The 20,436-nt window shown below is 40.3% G+C and overlaps 1 protein-coding gene across 1 annotated transcript in view; it reads right to left on the bottom strand.

Moving 5' to 3' along the window:
* Window positions 1-18,308, bottom strand: part of kdsr (3-ketodihydrosphingosine reductase) — a 35,813-nt gene extending 17,505 nt beyond the window's left edge. The window contains exons 1-9 of the mRNA XM_052016982.1: window positions 18,223-18,308; window positions 17,692-17,938; window positions 12,029-12,118; window positions 9,992-10,048; window positions 9,029-9,094; window positions 6,497-6,592; window positions 4,852-5,043; window positions 2,889-2,972; window positions 1,754-1,837 (exon numbers count right to left, since the gene is read on the bottom strand). Coding sequence (XP_051872942.1) covers window positions 1,754-1,837; window positions 2,889-2,972; window positions 4,852-5,043; window positions 6,497-6,592; window positions 9,029-9,094; window positions 9,992-10,048; window positions 12,029-12,118; window positions 17,692-17,868 — 846 coding nt within the window. The 5' untranslated portion in view covers window positions 17,869-17,938; window positions 18,223-18,308. The remainder of the gene's footprint in view (window positions 1-1,753; window positions 1,838-2,888; window positions 2,973-4,851; window positions 5,044-6,496; window positions 6,593-9,028; window positions 9,095-9,991; window positions 10,049-12,028; window positions 12,119-17,691; window positions 17,939-18,222) is intronic.
* Window positions 18,309-20,436: the final 2,128 nt, after the last annotated feature.

The raw sequence follows: 20,436 nt of genomic DNA, 5'->3' as shown, positions 1-20,436 counted from the left end.
CATGTACCAAGGTACAGTGAAAAACCTGTCTCGCCTACCGACCATATAGATCAATTCATTACAACAGTGCATTGAGGTAGTACAAGGTAGAAACAATAACAGGGTGCAGAATAAAGTGTTACTGCACAGAGAAAGTGCAGTGAAGGTAGATAGTATGGTGCAAGGTCACAGCGAGGTAGATCGTGATGTCAACAGTCTATCTTATCATACAAGGGAACCATGCAATAAATAGTCTTATAACAGCAGAATAGCTCCTTGAGCCTGGTGGTATGCTTTTATATCTTCTGCCTGATGGGAGGGGGGAGAACAGAGAATGTCCAGGGTGGGTGGGATCTTTGATTATATTGGCTGTTTAACCGAGGCAGTGAGAAGTATAGACAGAGTCCATGGAAGGGAGGTTGGTTTCCATGATGTGCTGTGTCCACAACTCTCTGCAGTTTCTTGCAGGTCACGGGCAGCACAGTTGCCATACCAAGCTGTGATGCATCTGGGTAGGATGCTTTCTATGGTGCATCGATAAAAATAGGTGAGGGTCAAAGAGGACATACCAAATTTCTTTAGCTCCTGAGGAAGTAGAGGTGCTGGTGAGCTTTCTTGGCCATGGTGTCAACGTGGTTGGACCAGCACAGGCTATTGATGATGTTCACTCCTAGGAACTTGAAACTTTCAACCCTCTCAACCTCAGTACTGTTGATGCAAACAGGAGCATGTGCACTGCCCACCTTTCTGAAATCAATGATAAGCTCTTTTGTTTCACTGACGTTGAGGGAAAGGTTACTGTCATGACACCATGTTACTAGGCTATCTCCCTCCTGTACTCCAACTCATCATTATTTGAGATAGAGCCTACTACGGCAGTATTATGCATTAAGTGTACATTAAATGTAAATATTAAATATGTAATTTTACTGGATTCATACCACACAGACCAGATGGAACAGGGCAGCACGATTACAGTTCCCATTAACTGAACTATTTGGGGCTTTTAAACTCCAGTCTCCGTAGTTTAAGCTAATTGTTTCTGAAGCAAGCACCAATGACCAAACTTATTGAATTCTATTGGTGAGCTACTCCTAACAGGATGTGAACTCAGACGATCTCTTTGGACCAGTAACTTATCAAGTACAATAAATTTAAAAGATAGGGATTTTTGAAATACAAACTCTGGCAGAAGTCAACTCCTGAGGGGGTGGAAAGAGTCAACATCACTTAGAACATAGAACACTACAGCACAGTACAGGCCCTTCAGCCTACAATGTTGTGCCAACATTTTATCCTGCTCAAAGATCTACCTAACCTTTCCCTCCCACATAGCCCCTATTTTTCTATCATTCATGTGTCACTTCTTTGTAGAATTGACCCTCGCCTTGGATTCCATCAATCCAAGGGAAAAATCTTTGATTTAAAGACATTTATTTTCCCTAACTTGGTTAGAGGGGTTAACGAGAAGCCTTGTGATAATGGACTCTTGACCTCACAATCTATCTCATTAAGACCTGGCACCTTATTGTCTACCTGCACTGCACTTTCTCTGTGTAACACTTTATTCTGCATTCTGTTATTGTTTTACCTTGTACTATCTCGATGCACTGTGTGATCTGTATGAACAGTATGCAAGACAAGTTTTTCCACTGTACCTTGGTACATAATTCAATAATAAACTAATTCCAAGGCAAGATTTACCAAAACATGACACATGAGAAACTGTGCCAATAATTTACAAACATCAAGATTTCTACTTGTACACACGTACCACAGCATCTTTTACAATGATTTTTGCCACTTGATCTGGTTGACATAGTCCTGATGTTTCAGAAATCATTTGGGTCTCCAAAGGCTAAAATTAAAAAAAATATTCTCAGTTGACATATTGCTGAAGAAGTACAATAAAAATCTGAGGAGCTTAAACCTATTACAATGGGATATTCAAATTGATAGCAATGTTTAAGGCACATAAATAGGCAGGGAAAAGGGGATAGGGACCATCTGCAGGCAGATGGGATTAGTTTAATTTGGCATCATGGTTGGAACCAACATCATGGGCCAAACGGCCTGTTCCTCTGTTCTACCATTCTATATTTCTAACCCTAACTAATATTTTCTTACTTGTTTTTGCTTTAATTCCATAGAATTGATTTGATATGCAAATTATCAATGTGACTCATTTTTGGATCTGTTTTGATGAATCTAACTTGGTTACTATCTTGCAATTTAAAAAAAATACACGAATTTTAAGTTTTTCCACCACGGATTGAATTTAATTGATCCAATTCCTGAAGACTGTTATATATTTGGCACTGAAGATAAACTCTGCTACTTGACAATTCACAGGCATTAGGATACACTTTAATTCACCGTGCAAATAATTTGAGATTTGCATCTAACTGACTAGCATGGGTGAGAATAAAAAGACAAGAGTGAATTTAAACAAGCCACTTCTACAGCAAATATTTTAAAGTATTTAATCCAAGGTTTCCCACCCCAAAGATTAGCTTTGTATAGAAAATTGCCTGTTTGTTTCTGAGATCTCAATACCAAAACTGTCATTTTCTTTAACACCAGAAAATGTTGAATTTTCACCAGTTCTGTTTTGATCTTAAAGTTCAGTTTTCTTAATCTTGCACTTTGGCAATTCTGCGAAAGACTTATGTGAAAGATTTGCAAAGTACAAAGAGAAGTATCATCTTAATTTTCAAAGAATGAAAATGGAAGAATGTGAAGCAACTTTATGGTACTAAAACTCAGTTGGGAGGAACCAGTAAGCAGATCACATGCTCTCTCAAGTACTCGTGATGTATAATGATTAAAAAGAACAAACTAAATACAGATGCGTCTCCCTCTGCATATAAAGAGGTCTTAGCAAAATTTAGTCAAAAAGTAACCTTTACCTTGCCTTTATTCTCCTCCTGAAATCCAGGTGTGTCTGTGTCAGGAGGGTAAGCAACTGTAATGTAGATATTATATGGCTTCACCTAGAAACACCAACAAATGCAAAACAAAGAAGTGTCTATTTTAAAATTATATTTAGCAAACCAGGCAAAGAAACCACACTCATTGCGAAACTTTCCCTTCTGTGGGATCATTGGCGGCAAAACAGTGTGCATTCTTCTCATTCCTGTTATTTACAGCTTGGTGGGTAATGAACATGATGACAGAGCTCTAGACACATTCCCAATTGGAGATTCAAGTATGGATACTCTTACTCTACCTTACTTTGGATTGAAATTCACCTGCAGGCAACAGTACTTCAACAGCAGGAAAAGGGAGGGTAATGTAAAATCATCAGGATCAGCAAATCTGAAATCTTTTCACCCTACTCTGAAGTTAACACTACTTAATAAATGCTCAACAAGACAAATGGGGAATACAATTAATGGAAGGCATTATTAAAACTGTATCCACAATTACATTGCATTAATTAAAAACAGTGAGCATACTGCAACCCCTCATTGCAGCTACCTTGCAACAGAAAAATGCATTAACAAGGCAAATGACACGATGAGGTGCATTATAGTATTACAAAAGCATTTGCAGTGTTTTCAGGGCCAATTTCAATGACAATTGCCCATATTTGCACATTATCATTTGGTAAGGCAGAGATGGATTTGGTATTAGAGGGAATTAAACACTGTTGCTTTAAGTAATTTGGGAAAAGAAAATAAATGTAAAAAAATGAAAGCAACATTAACTGGAATTTAAAAGTCACTATTTGACTAACATTACATTGAAAGATGAATTAAATTCTGAAACACACGAAATATCAAAAATGCCTAATGTCAAGGGCTTAAACTACAAACTCTCACTCACCTGCCATGTTTCCCTGTGAATAGTGCCAAGTACAACCAGACAAATGTGATACTTCCTCAGGAAATGTTTGGCTTTCAATGGAACATAACACATGCAAAAATATGCACATATATCTGTGCACTGAATCTTGCTTACCAATAGTGCGTTATTTAAAAGCGGTTACTTATCTTTAACTCAAAATAAGAATGTTATATTTTCCTTCACATGTCCTTATCTAATTCTTAAGAGTTAGAAAGCTCAGAAGAACTAGCAGTCTTGCTCTACAACAGTGTCACAACAAAAAGAGATAAGGAAATCCAATAGGGAAGTGAACACTTGTTATACCTGAAAATGAGGGTGGGAAATTGCCACAAGATATAATTGTTATGAGCCAGGTTGCTATTTGGTGAAGGTCCCTTTAAGGCACCTGGACAGTAGTGTGTGTGTGTGTGTGTGTGTGTGTGTGTGTGTGTGTGTGTGTGTGTGTGTGTGGTGTCATCAAGACAGCAAGATAACAACGTGCTGACAGTTGCTGGTCTCTGTATCGATGGATGAAGAACAATAGTTGCGTCTGTCACTACAATCCACGTGTGGATTTTTGGAGCAATCAAGTGGAGTCCACTTCATCGTTAACCCATACTTGAAAACGGGTATTTCTGTGGGCGGCCACGTATCGAATGCCTTCGGGGTGGCAGAAACTTTGAAACAAAGCAGTGGAGATCGAGGTGTCATATGGGTTCCATCGTGGAACATGTGGATTTCGTAATTTTTCTCTCCATTCTCTCTTCAGTCAACAGTGGTTTTGCAAAAGCCTTTGCTCACGTTTCACCTTATGACTTGCTGAACTGAACTTTGAGAACTATTGCTGGACTTGGAGTTTGGGAATTTGCCACACACACTTTTGAGTTTAGTTTTGGGGTTAATGCTTGATATCTAACGTTTTATTTTTCTTATTATTACAAGTAGTTATTAATAAAATAGTTTTTAAACACTTATACATGTCTCGGTGTGTTTCTATTGTTGCTGATATGTAACATAATACAAACATAAAATTGATGCACGTACCTCCATTTGTAGTGATTCAGCTAATCCACGAAGAGCAAATTTTGACGGAGAATAGGCTGTGTATCCAAATAACCCCACTTGTCCTGCCTGGGATGATACAAATACTATCCTTCCCATCCTTCTTTCTTTCATGGTGTGAATGACAGCTCGGGTAGGATAAACACTACCCAGATAATTGATCTCCATTAACCTCTGGAGAGAATGATGTGCGATACTAATCAAAAATCAATATTCAAGCCATTTAAAACATCCAGATCAAAGCAACACAGAAAACAAACTCTGCAATACTTAATTTACACAGAAAGTGGCACATTAACTCTCATATCTAAAAGCTGACATGAAGCCTGCTGAACAACGAGCCTTAAAATTACATTTAATTCAGTGAAATAGGTGAGCAGTTCACTTGATAAATTCAAGCAACATGATAACATGCCATTACACTAGAAACTAAATGCCAACTGCATATCAGCAGAATGGATTATCCCAGCATTTATATTATTTTGTACTTGCCTTGAGACAGTTATCAGGTCCTTTAAAGATAGTGAGTCTATCTTTGGCAGTTCTTAAAGTCGACATGACTGCAAGTCAGTCAGGACATTACTGATGTTACATTTATTGGCTGCCAGAGAAGAGATGCATTAATGTGGGAAGTCACGACTAAGCAACGATGAAATTTTAGCAATTAACTTCAGAACCAGAAGGGGCGTTGGCAGCAGTCTGTGTGGCATCCTGCAGGCCTTGACCACAAATGTTTACATGAACAGGAGAAGCAGCAAAAACAGCTACTTTTTCCCTCTTACATAGCTGGCAGATAGACGACTAGAGGTCAAGTCTTTCTCTGTTGGATTGAAATCCAAGCCAAGAAATATTTTTTTGAAATACTGTAGCTCAACTCGTCAAAAGAACCTATATTAACTTCTGACAAATGAAAAGCTCAAAGTGTCATTTATTGATGAATGTATGAGGAGTACTTAACAGACACGATTCAGACTCATTGCTTTTTAAGTAAACCAATATAGTTAGTGAATGACTGGCTGAACAGCAGCACATTGACCTGTTGGCTAGTTCATTCATTTACAAGTTTATTATTTAAGTTTTCTTTAAAATTAAAACTACGGCTTCATGAGTTTTTCCACCTCCTCCTGAAGGCTAAAAAAAAAGTCAGATGTGATTCCTAAAAAACAGGACGAGGGCAGCAAATGCATGGGGACACCACCACTTGTAGGTATCCCTCCAAGTCATGCAGCACCTGACTTGGAAATGTATTGCCTGTCCTCAAACTCACTATGGAGTACCCTCACCGGAAAAGGTTCAAGGCGATTTGCAGTTGCCTTCTCAGGTAATTAGGGACGGCAATAAATGTTGGCATTGCTAGCGATGCCTCAAACCCAAACATGAATATTAAAAAAACTGCAATTATGTGAAATGATTCACTATTACTAAAACCAACCAAAGGGTTGTACTGTGAAAAATGTCCAAGAGAAGCATCTATGTATTTGGAGGAAGGAAAGGTAAAAGATGTAAAGAATGTTTACTAGTAGGAACAATGTAGCTCCAAAATAAAATGCAATTTTCTTTACATGCTTCCAGAAATATTTCCACATCATGAAAAAAAAATCTAAGCTTATTAAAGCAAATTACTCACTCTGAAAAAGCCAATATCAACATCTTCAAACTTTGCAGCAACAGATGTTCCAGCACAGTTTATCAGCATGTCCACTGGCCCCAGCTTCTCTTGTGCCTTGAATTAAATATTACATTAATGTTTGAGCAGGAAAAAAAGATGTTTAATTGAAAAGTTACTATTTCTCTGAACAGATTGGTTTAAGCTGTGTAAATAGCAAGTCACAACTAATACAACCAAGCAAAAAACAAACTGCTGGAGGAACTGAGTGGGTCAAGGTTGCTCCAGATTCCATATCTGCAGTCTCTTGTATCTCCACCAAGCCATTTTTGATGAATACACTGCCTGGGGTTTAAAAAATATTTCAGTTACTTATTATAAAAAAAATCAAACAATGGCATTCCATATTTCAAATAAAAGGATTCAAAGAGTCACTCTTTTGGTTGGAAAAATGAAGGAGGATTAGCTGTTATTATATCGACCAGTTGGCTTTCAAGTACATCGTTTAACAAGTACTTCACAATTCTTAGTATATGGTTCAACATTAATTTGCTTCTGTTTCTAGAAATGTATGATTAATCCAAAAGATGGTTAAAATATTTAAAAATCTCAAGAGACACCAGAGATTCTGCAGAAGCTGGAATCTAGAGCAACACACACCAAATGCTGGAGCAACTCAGCAGATCAGGCAGCACCTATGGAGGGAAATAAACAGTTGACGTTTCAGGCCGAGACCCTTCATCAGGACTGGAAAGGAAGAGGGCAGAAGCCAGACTAAGGTGGTCAGGGAAGCAGCACAGGCTGGCACGTGATGGGTGAGTCCAGGTGAGAGGGGGAAGGTAGGTGGGTGGGGGAGAGGGGATGAAAGGGAGTGATGCAAGAAGCCGAGAGGTGATGGGTGGAAGAGGCAAAGGGACGGGGTGAGGGGGCCACAGGAATGAGGGATAAAAAGGGTGGGGGAAAAGAAAAACAAATTTCAAATGTCAAGTTCCTTTCTTGGAACTGGAAGGGTTTCAATTCACAAACTAAACCCCAGCTGTAATCAACAGTAACAAGGCACTGAGAAAACAACATAAAATGCTGGAAAACAGATCAGACCAGGCGGCATTTGTGAAAAGTAAAACAGAGTTAACAGTTCGGGTAAAGGATTCTTTGCCAGAAGTGAGAAAAAGGGGAAGAACTAGTTAATTTAAGTTGCATAGAAGGTGGAGAAAATTGAGATAAAGATTTCTTTATTAGTCACACGTACATCGAAACACGCAGTGAAATGCATCTTTTTTTACCCAGAGTGTTCTGGGGGCAGCCCGCAAGTGTCGACACACTTCCCGCGCCAACGTAGCATGCCCACAACTTCCTAACCCATATGTCTTTGGAACGTGGGAGGAAACCGGAGCACCTGGAGGAAGCCCCCGCAGTCACGAGAAGAACGTACAAACTCCTTACAGACAGCGGCCAGAATTGAACCCGGGTCGCTGGCGCTGTAATAGCGTTACGCTAACCGCTACACTACTGTGCCTGCCCTAGACAAATAAATAGGACAAATGGAACATTTTGATAGAGTTGCCATGGATTTAAGGTGAAGTAATCTGGTTGATAGGTTAATGAGGGAGAAATAACAAGGACAATAAAACTTGAAAGCTGTGAAATGAGAACAGTTGAGAGGAAAAAATAAAGAAACAGAAACAGAAATGAGTTAAATGCCCGGAGTATACCAAGTCAGGGTATACTAATCAGGATAGAAAAACTGAGCCAAGTACAGCAGACCTGGTCAGTTCTGACGCAGAGAATGTGAAATACCCAAAGTTGTAGAATTCAACAGTTCTGAAGGCTGCAACGTGCCCCAATGAAAAATAAGTGCTGTTCCTCATGCTTTCGTCCAGCCTCATTACAATAGCGCGGTAGGCCACAGACAGATAGGTTGGAGTAGGAGTGGGACGGAGAAATAAAATGGCAGGCAACAGGGCAGACTCTGCATATCGAATGCGGGTATTTCACAAAGCCACCCGATCTGCGTTTGGTTTCTCCAATGTAAAGACAACCACATTGTGAACACCGAATGCAGCACAAACACAAGGCCGTTGGGGGTGGGGGAGAATGGAGTTGATGGGAGTGTGGGGAGGATGAAATGGGACGAATGTAGGATTTGTGTAAAGGGGTATTTTATGGCTAGCACAGACTCAGTGAGCTGAAGGGCCCATTTCCATATTGTATAAATCTATGACTATGACAGTTAAGTATTCTGGGGTATTTTCACTATTTTTAAAATTTGCATTTTACAATTCCATGTACTTGTCTGTGAAATCTGCAAATTAGGTGATAAATTACAGCATTGAAATCATTCACAAAAGAAAGGCTCAATTTTAGCAACAGAAGTAATTTAACTTGAATGCTCAACAACAAAAAAAATCAAAGGCAACCATGCAAGAGAGGGGAGTAAAGCTGTCAGTGCATCGAGAATGCATTTGCATGGTGTTGATGCAATGGCAGTTCAACTGCTCAAACAAGATACAAATAGTATTGTTGGGGGAGGGGGAGAGAAAGTAACAAACGTACTTGTTTAATCACACTCTGGACTTGTCCATAGTCTTTTGAGACATCAACCGATATGCACAATACCACCTGTGAAACAAATCAGACAGTCTTCACTATCAAATGTGCATTGATAATCACAGCTGAAGCATCAATGAATATAGAACTGCACAAGTATCTCCTTAAACAACTGTGCAATGAAAACTGGAACAATTAACTATACAATGGAATTGATTCTTTGGACGAGAAGGAGACCACAAATGAGTGCAGGGAGAAAAGGGAACAGGCACAGGGAATCACTGGGGAGGAGAGTGCTATATATGACACAGGGAAATGACGTGCAAATGATCACAAGCAAGGAAAAACACCAGGGGGGACAATGCAGTGCAAGACAGAACATAAGTGCAAGAGTGAGGCAGGGGGGAGAAAAAAACACAAAGCCACTCTTGCTCAATGATAGATTGCCTACCTCTGGGCAAAGTATGGGAAGAAGTGCAAGTCTTTCCCCAGAAACACAAGAAAGAAAGTGCAATACTGACTGAATATCCAAAGAGAACTCATCAGCATACCCAGTAAATTTAAAGTGAATATGCCCCACTTCCAGTCACTCAGCCGTTTACATGGTGACATCCTGCAGAAATAAAAACTAAGAACCAATCTGGTAGAAATACTCATGCTATGGATGGTTAGTATTTAATGAGGTTTTAAAACCAGCATTTAGAAAGCATGTTTTAAACCTTATAGTTATTTTGCCAGAAACCAAAATATTTTCATATTGGCAGAGCTATACAATTTATCTTGCCAAAATGAAAGCTCTCTCATTCCCCAATCACATGTGAACTGCTCTCTTTCAATAAAATGTCAGTGAACAAAGAAGCTACTTAGAAATACAAGGGCAACATTTAAATCACAATAGCTCTACACCCATACACACAAAATGCTCTGGTATAAAGCACTCACACAATTTAACAACTCTTCTACGCCCACCTGTTTATCATTGATTGAATGCTTCTCAATTTCCTTCTTTGCTCGCAGAAGTTTGGTCTGGAAAATAAAATAATTAAACCATATCATGAGATTTTGTTTTAGACATTCAGTGAACTTTGGCGACAGCATATGTTCAAAGAGAACTGCAATCTGTTCCCTAAGTTTAAGTGTATTCCAAGCCTTGGGTGATCCAACTCAACTGTTCTGATCAGCGAACTCAAATGGGATCAATTTAAGGCCCCAAATTAAGCAGCATTTTAGGATTATTTTGCATTGTTTAAAAAAAAAGCATGGCACTTGGACATGCAGATATACCCAGAAGGAAAGGTTCTCCTCTTAAAATAAAATTGCTACCATTTCAAACACATAACCTGTTCTAATTTGAAAAGGGGAAATGGAAACTCTGAATAAATAAGTAAGTGCTCTTCCATTTTATCCCCGATTACATTGATTTCTTAAAAATGGTTTTAAACTTCTGCAACTGATTAAATTCCTAACCTTACTACCGAAGTGTCGTTACGCATCCCATCTCAAAAACAACCAGCATCAAACACATGATAATCAATGCTCAATACAAGAGGGCATGGCTTTAAACTAATGGGTGGCAAATTCAAGGGAGATATCAGAGGGTTTTTTTTTACCCAGAGTGGTTGGGGCATGGAATGCATTGCCTGGGGCGGTGGTGGAGGCAGGTCAAATTCGAGAGATTGCTAGGTAAGCATATGAAGGAATTTAAAATAGAGGGACATATGGGAGGAAGGGGTTAGATAGTCTTAGGCAAAGTTTACTGGTCAGCACAACATTGTGGGCCGAAGGGCCTGTATTGTGCTGTACTGTTCTATGATAAGGAAATGCTTTCAATCCTTGCCGAATCGCCTATTAAATTTCCAAACATTTTTAAAAGTGGGATTGGTGCTAAACTCCTGCAGAAATTTCTTGGAAAAAAAGGAAATTAAAAGCTTTATATTTACTAAACTGCCATGATTAAGAGGATTAAAAATGCCAATGGAAGGATAAAGCCCTTTTCCAAAACATGGGTGAGGAACCTCTTCACGTTAAACGATGGATCAGCAAGTTACTTAACATTCTCCTCAGAATGTAGATGGAAAGAAAATTTGACTGATTTTAAAACATTATGAAAGATGGTATAATTAGTCCATTTGCACAAAAGACATGACAGATGTTTGACTTAAGTGTAAATTTCTCTCTACTCACTATCAAAATAGAAGGATCCATGCAAACCTATGACATCAAACCTCTGGCAAGGTGTATTGTCCATCTGTGATGGGAGAGCGAGCAGGTGTGGGAAGAGTGGTTGCCAGCCGGCCTCACTGACTCAGCGAGCAAGTCTGAACAGCGCTCCCAGCTCTGCTCGGCTCAACCCGATTGGTGGTGGTGGTGGTGGGGGGGGGGGGGGGGGGGGGGGGGGTGGAGTAAGAGGGAGAAAAGGGAAAGAACATAGATGTCCCACTCCCATCTGCAGAAGATGCCTGCAATCACACAGCAGCTGGCAAATCCATCCCTGCCAGTCTCCCAAATGCTCGTTGGTATGTCCATAAGTTGTGTGTTTGTAACCTGGAAGGACCTGTTGTAACAATTTATCTGTATGCTGCTAATCTAATCAAGCTGACTGACAAATCCAATGTTTTATTTTCACCTGTGCTTATTGATGTACCAGGAAGACAACATGTCCCCAAAACACAATTCATGATTGTTACTGTTTCATGATATTTGCCTTGTAAAAAGAAAGCTGACAGTCTACAATTATATAATCAGTGTTTTGGTGTTAAAGTACGTAAGAATGGAGCAAAAATCAAAATGACCTGTTCACATTCAAAGATTTTACCCACAATTTATAATGATCTTTCATAAATTCAAACTTGCAAAAATTCTACTCTCCACACTTTCTTATAAACCCAACTTAAAAGGAACAAATTGATTCCCTCAACACAAGTATGTTGTGCTAAAATCATCCTACCAGATCAATTAAAATATAGCAACCGGACACAGAGTTATTAACTGGATTCTATCACATACCTCATCCCGAGCCACCAAGGTTATAAAAGCACCATGCTTGAAGCATTCAATGGCAATGCATTTACCGATACCACTTGACCCTCCCGTCACCTTTAAAGAGGACAATAAAAGTTACAAAACAAAAACATTTTTCATGCATTAGAGTAATCACTATACATTCTTTTTGGAACATCTCTCCAAAAAAAATCTGGTCTGTCCTATTACTGTTTGTGGGAACTTGCTGCCACATTTCCCGGGTACGTGAGAACACTATGCAAGTGCGAGCCTTTGTTTGATCAACAATCAACATGTGATGTTTCATGGTTTTTAAAAATCCAGTTCAAAGAAAAAGGACTGAGCTTCTAAAAGTTTGTTAACACATTGAAATTAGTTACCAACATCTTACACACATTTGGTTTCATTTTCTTTTCACTACCATTTTCCTTTGGACAAAATAAACTTGCGTATTTTTTACCTTCACAACAAAAGGCATATTCTAGAATGACTGAAGGATAAATAAACTAGGCGTTGCTTTTGTATTTAACAAATTTGATATCAACTGATCAACTAATTAAGGTACAAGCATGATATTGGAAAGGAACTGCCCAAAAGCACTGGAAGAGATGATATTTGTGGTAACATCAAATGCAGAAAAACCACACTGGAAAATTATTTTCTACCTTAGGTGGGGGAAAAAAATGGTCTACAGTACATATATTCCAAAACAAAATCAAGCACCGTATGATTGAAAGATGAAACAAAAAAAAATCAAATTCAGGATGAACATTTTCCTTTACATGGCAAAACTGATATTGGAAGTGGTCCAGCGGTATCTAGACGAACACCAGATTTTGTTTCTGGGGACAGGGGTAAAGAATGATGGCCAGTCACCCATAGTCAAAAGAATGGAATTGCAGGCTAGATCGAACTGTTGGAAAGTATGTTGGCAAATAGAATGGGCTCAAGTTGCAGGTGGAGTAGACAACGACTGTGAAACTGGTATGCTATAGCACCAGTCAAAAATTAAGCAAGAACTTTTATACATTCAGACCACAGAGCTACTAATGAGGTATACTGTGCAAAGTTAGAAGCTGAAGAGATATCAGAAATACCACAGCAAAGCAATGCCAATTCCAAAAATGTGGAACAAAACCAGAAAATGTTGAAAATACTTATTAGGTCAGATGGCATTTATGGAGACAGAACACCAGTAACCTCCATTACAAATGGAAAATGGTGAAATATTGACGCAAAAGAAATTGTCAGGGGTAGGGTAGGAAGCGCAAAACAAAGGGAATGCAGTGATAGAGCAGAATTCAAGAGAGATTAAGACAAAAGCAGGGATCTGCAAAGTAAAAGGGAATAATACTGGGGCAAGTAAAGAAATGAAAGATGGAATTAGCAGAACGACAAACCATTGAAAGCAGCGTTAACCGCAGAAGGCTCAAGTGCCTATTGAAAGCTGGGAATAGTTCCTCAAGTTTACACTGAATTTCATTAAACCACATAGTGAACGTGTAAAAGTGGGATGGGGAATTAAATGGACATCTAACAGAAGCTCAGAGTCATGCTCTTGACTAAAGGTCCAAAGCAAATCATTCAAACCATATTTAGTCTTCCTAATGGAGTGGCAACTGCATTTAGAGCAGTAAATTTACTCTAAATTCAAAATGCTGCAGATAATCTCTGCTTTATCACGAAAGTGGGACAGGAGGTGGCAAAAGGGCATGTGATGGATCTCTGTGCTTGGTGTTGGGATCACATTCAAGATGCTGAAAAAGCTGAAGGATGACATGTTGAACTTAGAGCCTGGGAGAAAAGGAGACGAAAACAAGGCTAAGGGGAGACAACTACGGCTCTGGGAAGGGAGCAAGAGGAAGAGGTGGGAGCGGAAAAGGGGGAAGTCGAATAAACATGTGTCGGCTCCATAAAAAACTGTGGAAGGGAAGCTTTCGCCACAAAAAAAAGGAACATAATAGAAGTACAAGTAAAAGTGGAGGGGGAGGGGGTCAAAGCCAATGGGGTGGGGAGGCAGGGTCATAGTCAGCCAGGGTGAAATCACAGGATGAATTCAAAGCCATCTGGCTTACTGATAGTGACTCGGGAGTCCAGGTTCTCTTTACTACATCACACTGAGGAACTCAGGTACAATTAGCAGTAGGTGCTATGAAAGGAGCAGTGCACTGGTTAGTGCTGCTGCCTCACAGCTCCAGAGACCTAGGTTCAATCCCCCCCTCCTGTGCTGACTGTGTGGAGTTTCCACCTTCTCCCCATCTGCATGGGTCTCCCTTGGGTGTTCCAGTTCCCTCCCGCATGTCAAAGACATAGATACTTGGTGGTCAGGTGGCCTGTTTTCATGCTGTTGACTCAATGACCAGTGTACAGTTGGGAAGCAGTGACAGCTAAAGGAAGTAAAGTACAAGCTCCCACCCTGCCAATGAGAGATTTAAGCTAAGCTTTCTAGACTTTAACTAATGACACCAGCTTTTAAACAGAGAACAAAAAAAAGCTCAAGTAAAGAGAAATAGGTCAGTACTATCAGCACAGTTAGAAGGGAAAGAGGGGCTGGAAGGAAATTGAAGATGCAGACAGTGAATCACAGCACAAAAATGAGCTAATTAGCTGCAGCAAAAAGAACCATGGAAGGTGATATAGAGAGAAGGTGAATGAGAAGTTCTCTTTAAAACAAAAAAGGGCATGATCTGGAAACCGAGGTTAGTGGAATCAGTAGCAAAGTTCTGGATTTTTCTTTGAACTCCAGTGAACCACCCTAAAGATTATGTAAAAAAAACTGTACTACAAATAACAGTCCTTGAGTTTCAGTAATCAACCATTGCGTATGCACAATTTAGTCTGCAGACGAGTCCTGAAATGTGGCTCTTAGATCAGGGAGTGACAATTCAGCAGCTATTTAAAGGAGTATGAATAAAATCTACTAAAATTGGTCAACAAAAAACTGTGACAATCAGTGGATAAAAAAAGGCTGCAATGGTCATTTGGTGAAATGTGAGAGTCATAGATGCACCTCTCCAAGCAGAATATTTAACAATACAAAGGATGCTGCCCAAGCTGAGAAGGAAGGAGAGTATTTTGTCAGCCATCAAGATCTGAACTTGCTTTTTAAATTGGCTGAGGGGAAACTCAGTCAACTTTCAAGAGCTGAATGGTGAGAAACCTGAAAGGAGGAAGAAAAAAGACTTTTTTAAAAAAAAGTCACATGCCAGGTTAAATTTGAAAACCAAAAAAATGCTTATCCATAGGCCAAATGAGGACCAAAAGGGAAGAAGCTTTCAATGTGAAGACCACTTTAGGTGTCAAATGACAATAGGGAAGGGAAAAGTTGAGGGGGAATAAAGTTGGTAAGAAACAAAGACAAAAAAATGTTATGATAAATTACAAAACAAAGAACAGACAGCATAATATTACGAAAGGAGGGGAGTGAAGGAGATCAAGAGACCTTCCGCTTGCTAAGATTTCGATCAGGTGCCAAGTTCAAGTTTGAGAAGAGGAGCATGTTTGCAAACGCGCAGCCATTTCACATAACAGGAGAGCAACAACATGTGCCACCAGACTTCCCGAGAGAAATGGATAAAAAGGCCTAGGGGGGGAAGGTTCCCTGGTGTGTAAACAGAGAGAATGAGAGAACTAGAAATGGGAATTGTAAACAGATGGCAAAATTGGCTCCCAAGGAGTGCAGGCAGTGCCAACACAATAGCAAAGATGACACAACTCAGATGGACACGGGTAGAGAGAACACACGTTCTGCAATGTAGCATTGGATATTCAAGTTATGGCAAAAGGACAGGAATTTGGAATATGACAAAAAAGAAGCCTTTTCAGTGGAAGTTTCTTCCCTTAGGCTGCAAAACAAGATAGAAGCCCATAGTATTACAGGAAAGGTACTAGCATGGATAGAAAATTGGCTGACTGGCGGAAGGCAAAGAGTGGGAGTTGATGCTGGGTCCAGCACTTTTCACGTTATATGTTAATGAATTGGATGATGGAATTGATGCCTTCGTGGCCAGGTTTGTGGACATACATAGATAGGTGGAGGGGCAGGCAGTGCTGAGAGAGCATGGAGCCTGCAGAAGGGACAGGTTCTGTTCTAAAGGGATGTTCTTTTATTCTGAGCCTGTACCCTCCAGTCCTAGACTCTCCTCCTACAGGAATCATCCTCTCCATGTCCACTCTATCCAGGCCTTTCAATATTCGGTAGGTTTCTATGAGATCCCCCCTCATCCTCCTAAACTCCAGCAAGTACAGGCCCAGAACCAGCAAACACTGCTCATACGGCAACCCTTTCACCCCCAGGATCATTCTCGTAAACCTCCGACACCAGCATACCCTTTCTTAGATATGGGACCCAAAACTGCCTACAATACTCCAAATGTGGTCTGGCCAATGCCTTATAAAGACACAGGCCTAATTCTACTCCTAGATCTTATGGTCCTCTTGGCCTTTGGATAAGTTGCTTTGGGAATCTTTTAAACTTAGCCTGGCACCTGACATGTGATTAGATAAAATACAGGTACACAAGTAGACCAAATACTTTCTCAAGCTTCTTCTACCTTTCAATGAGATCAAGGATGAACTATAACCCAAATCCATATTCACTTCTGTCCTAAACCTCTTAATGCCAGTGTTTTAGTTCTGAAAGATCCACCTGACCTGCTGAATATTTCCAGCATTTACTGTTTTTATTTTATTCCTATTGCATTAGTTTAATAAATGCTCACAAGCTGAGATTTTAAAAAAATCAGACAGCATTTTCAGACAAGTTCCTAATATCACCTCGCATGTTCAAATGTTTAGTAACCTCTTCCAAAAAATCGTTTTAATTTTTAAATAACATACAGTCTAATTCTAGGTTTCCCAACCAACAAATCACTTCTTAACCATCTAAAATCCAGGAATACTAATTACTCCTTATAAGTTAGCCCTGTTCAACTTGTTAGTTAAAAGCAAATAAAGCTCATCAGGCCTTTATATTTTTCTCATCTATGTAGAAGCTATTACATTCAAAATTGTGCTAATCATTCCACGCACCACTCTTAATTACTAAATGACATCCTCGGAGGCATGTTCGAACAATGATGCAACAATGCAGTTCAGATCTAAATCAGAAGACAAAAATAACAAACACTGACAGCAAATTTAGGCTCCAACAAGGCGTGACAAGTCTGAAAAGGTGCAAACTTTGCAGCCTCAAATCTCCACATCGTGGGTTCTTTCGCTGAACTTGGCCCTTGCGAGTAAGGGCAAAGGCCCAAGCAGCTTTCCAAACACAGGGAAGAAACAACAATGTAGGTGGAAGCAAAAGAAAACTGTCCCTTCAGAGCAATCAAAGCCGCGACCCAGCACACACTGTAACCTGAAACAGACTGATGGAAAATAGGGAATCAACATCAAGTAACTGATCACACACAAAAAAAGATATGCAGTTTTAAAATCTGAATAAAAGGGATGCAAATGGCTTGAAAAAAGGGTTTCTTAACCGATTTGATTAGAGTTTCTCAAAGCATCAACACATTTGCAGCCGAGAGGCTCACGATTCAGTCTGTGTTGTTGCAACTGTACGAGCCATGAGCGGAGCTCCCAGCGCGGTTCCCCCGAGAAAGCGCTGAGTGAACGCGGCGCTGACACGGGTCGCGTCCTGCAGCAATCGCGCACCGCTGCCCACTCACCACGACGTGCGAGCCGCTCAGTTTCAGCGGCTTGGGGCTGATCAGCGGCGAGACCATATACAGCAGCAGGACGAAAGCTACGACAAAGGCCCCAACCACCAGCAGCATGACGAGCAGCAGCGGCCTCCAGCCCGATAACTCACTCCACAGGGTATACCCCTCCTCCAGGAAGAACATTTATAACGCACTGCAAACCTTCTCAGTGACGAGAGGAGCTGTAGTTAATGGAAGACTGAGCTCCTGCGACCTGAAAGGGGAGGGGGGGGGGGGGGGGGGTGGAAAAAATAACATAAACCAACGTCGCAGCCCCGGTGCACCAATCAAATAGTCAAAACTGTCTGCAAATAAAGACGATCTGACATGCGCAACAACAGAGGCTGGGCGGAAGCAATGGGTTCATCCCTGTACCTTATTTCAAATAAACCTTTCGTGGTGGCGTCAGGTTGCACCTGTGTCACCAGAGGAAAGGTATTTATTATAAATGCAGTGGAACAAAAAAAGAACAAAAATCAACCTAAACGGGCAAAGTACAGAAGATAAGGGACAAGAGAAGGCCAGTTGATAAAATCACCCTTCATGTAATCTTGAGACCTCAACTTTCCTACTTTCTCCCCCTATCACTTGACCGGCAGCCGCCTCCCCCCGAATAATCTAAGTGACTCTGCATCTCCACCTTGCTGGATGAAAGTCCTCCTCATCTGCCTCTGAAATGGGATTTTGAAACCTCGTCCCCACCCCAGTTCTAGATATCCCCACAGGGGGAATCATATTCTTAGCATCTGCCCTGTCAATCTCCCTCAGAATCCTGTATAGTTCAATGAGATCACCTGTCATTTCTCTCTGGCCCAATCAGCACAGACTCAAGCTGCTTGAATTTTCTTTGTACCTTAACCCAGGAATCAGTGCAGAGCATCTTCTCCGCATTGCCTCCAATGCAAGCATATGCTTTCTTAAATATGGCAACCAAAACTGTACACATTGCTCCAAGTGCGATGTCACCACTGCCCTGTTAAGTGGTATCAAAACTTCTCTGATTTTCTACTACGTACCTTTTGTAATAAAGGCCGGCATTGCACCAGTCTTACTAAATAACTGCATGCTTTTTTTGTAATTAACTGGAGTCAAGGGAGTTGTTCAATGTGAGAACAAGTTTAGCCAGACAATGGAGGAAGATACCAAGAATAAGAGGGGATCCTCAAACCATAACTAATAGGGGTCCTGTCAGTTTAGTGTCATGCCACTGAATGGGGAGTACTTATATCAGGTCTTGGCATTTTCCTCCTTAATTCAGCGACAGACAAATTTTATGGACGAACTGCAGTTCACTATGCTCTGGTGCAGGATGGGATACCTGTCAAATGGGCAACTTTTTCCTTGACCATGTTAAATTTCTTGAATGTTATAAGAACTGCTGTGTGTCATTGCACTGCTGACATGTGGCATGTAGTACATGGAAATGCTTTGGGAGGCAAGTCATTCCAGTTTCTAAGCTAATATAGTTAACCTTTCCGTCAGTGATGACCACTTCGATATTTATAATGGGATAAGCCATAGTGACAATATCACTGAATGCCAAGTTAAGGTAATTAGCCTCTCTGTCTTGTTGAAGATGGTTATTACCTGGAACATGTGTGCCACTTTTCTCCTCAATGCACTCTGTACTAACTCAATGTAACTGCACTGTGTAATGAATTGACCTGTACAATTGGTATGCAAGACAAGCTTTTCACTGCACCTCAGTGACAAAAAAAAACAATACCAAGCCTATATATGGGGATGGACATCTTTGTTACCTAAAATTTTGTGAATGGAATTGAATACGGTACCTCTGATTTCATGATGCAAGGCAGGTCATTGCTGAGTAAATACTGCTTGATAGCACTATCGAATGCACATTTTGAAACTTTAGTGATGTTTGAAAGGAGGTATCAGATCTCAGGTAGACTAGACACATTCCACATGGTTTAGATACCGGTACTGTAGCCACATTAAGTACTCTCCCTAAAGATGCAGCTCATTCTCAATCATATTTTCAGTACCAATCTGGTTCGAGAACGAAATTGGTTGAACACTGGATTCTGTAATGGCAGAATCACTCATCAGCACATGTGGCTGAATAGGGTTGTAAGTACATCAGGCAGGTCTTTTGCACTTGTCTCAAGCTCTGTTTTTATTGATTGTTGTTCAAGGAGGAATCTCCTCCTACTTAACTGTACTACTTTACTGAGGTATAGCAGGAATCTCCTATTCAATCTGTTGTTGTGGGATTGCATGGCTCTGTACATAGCTTGCATATGGTCTGGTGTTGTAGCTCAACCAGTTTGATATCTTATTTTTAAGCGGATCTCATACAGTTCCTGGAATGCTCTCCTACATTCCACACTAAAGCAGGGATGGTTCCTTGCCTCAATGTTAACTGTAGAACCAAAGCACGAGATTACAGGTTGGGAGGGGAAATAGTTCTGCTGTTGCCAGTGGCCATCTGTGCCCGATAGATGCTCAGTGCTGACAATGTTAGAGTTCTGAATCTGATCATTGTAAGAATGATAACAAGTCATCCAAACCACAATTGAAGCTGTCCTCCACGTAAAGATAAAACATTAAAAACTTGATTTTGATTTTATATAAAATGTAAAATTCACAGAACACAGTTTACTAATCAAATTCAGTTTTTTGTGTTTTATGGAATATTCCTTTAAATGTATAATTTTATTGCTGAGCTGCAGAGTACATCGCAAGATCCCT

Source organism: Pristis pectinata, chromosome 5 (genome assembly GCF_009764475.1).
Source record: "Pristis pectinata isolate sPriPec2 chromosome 5, sPriPec2.1.pri, whole genome shotgun sequence".
Taxonomy (NCBI): domain Eukaryota; kingdom Metazoa; phylum Chordata; class Chondrichthyes; order Rhinopristiformes; family Pristidae; genus Pristis; species Pristis pectinata.
Note: the sequence above shows the minus strand (reverse complement) of the source record. Positions and strands in the feature narration are given on the sequence as shown.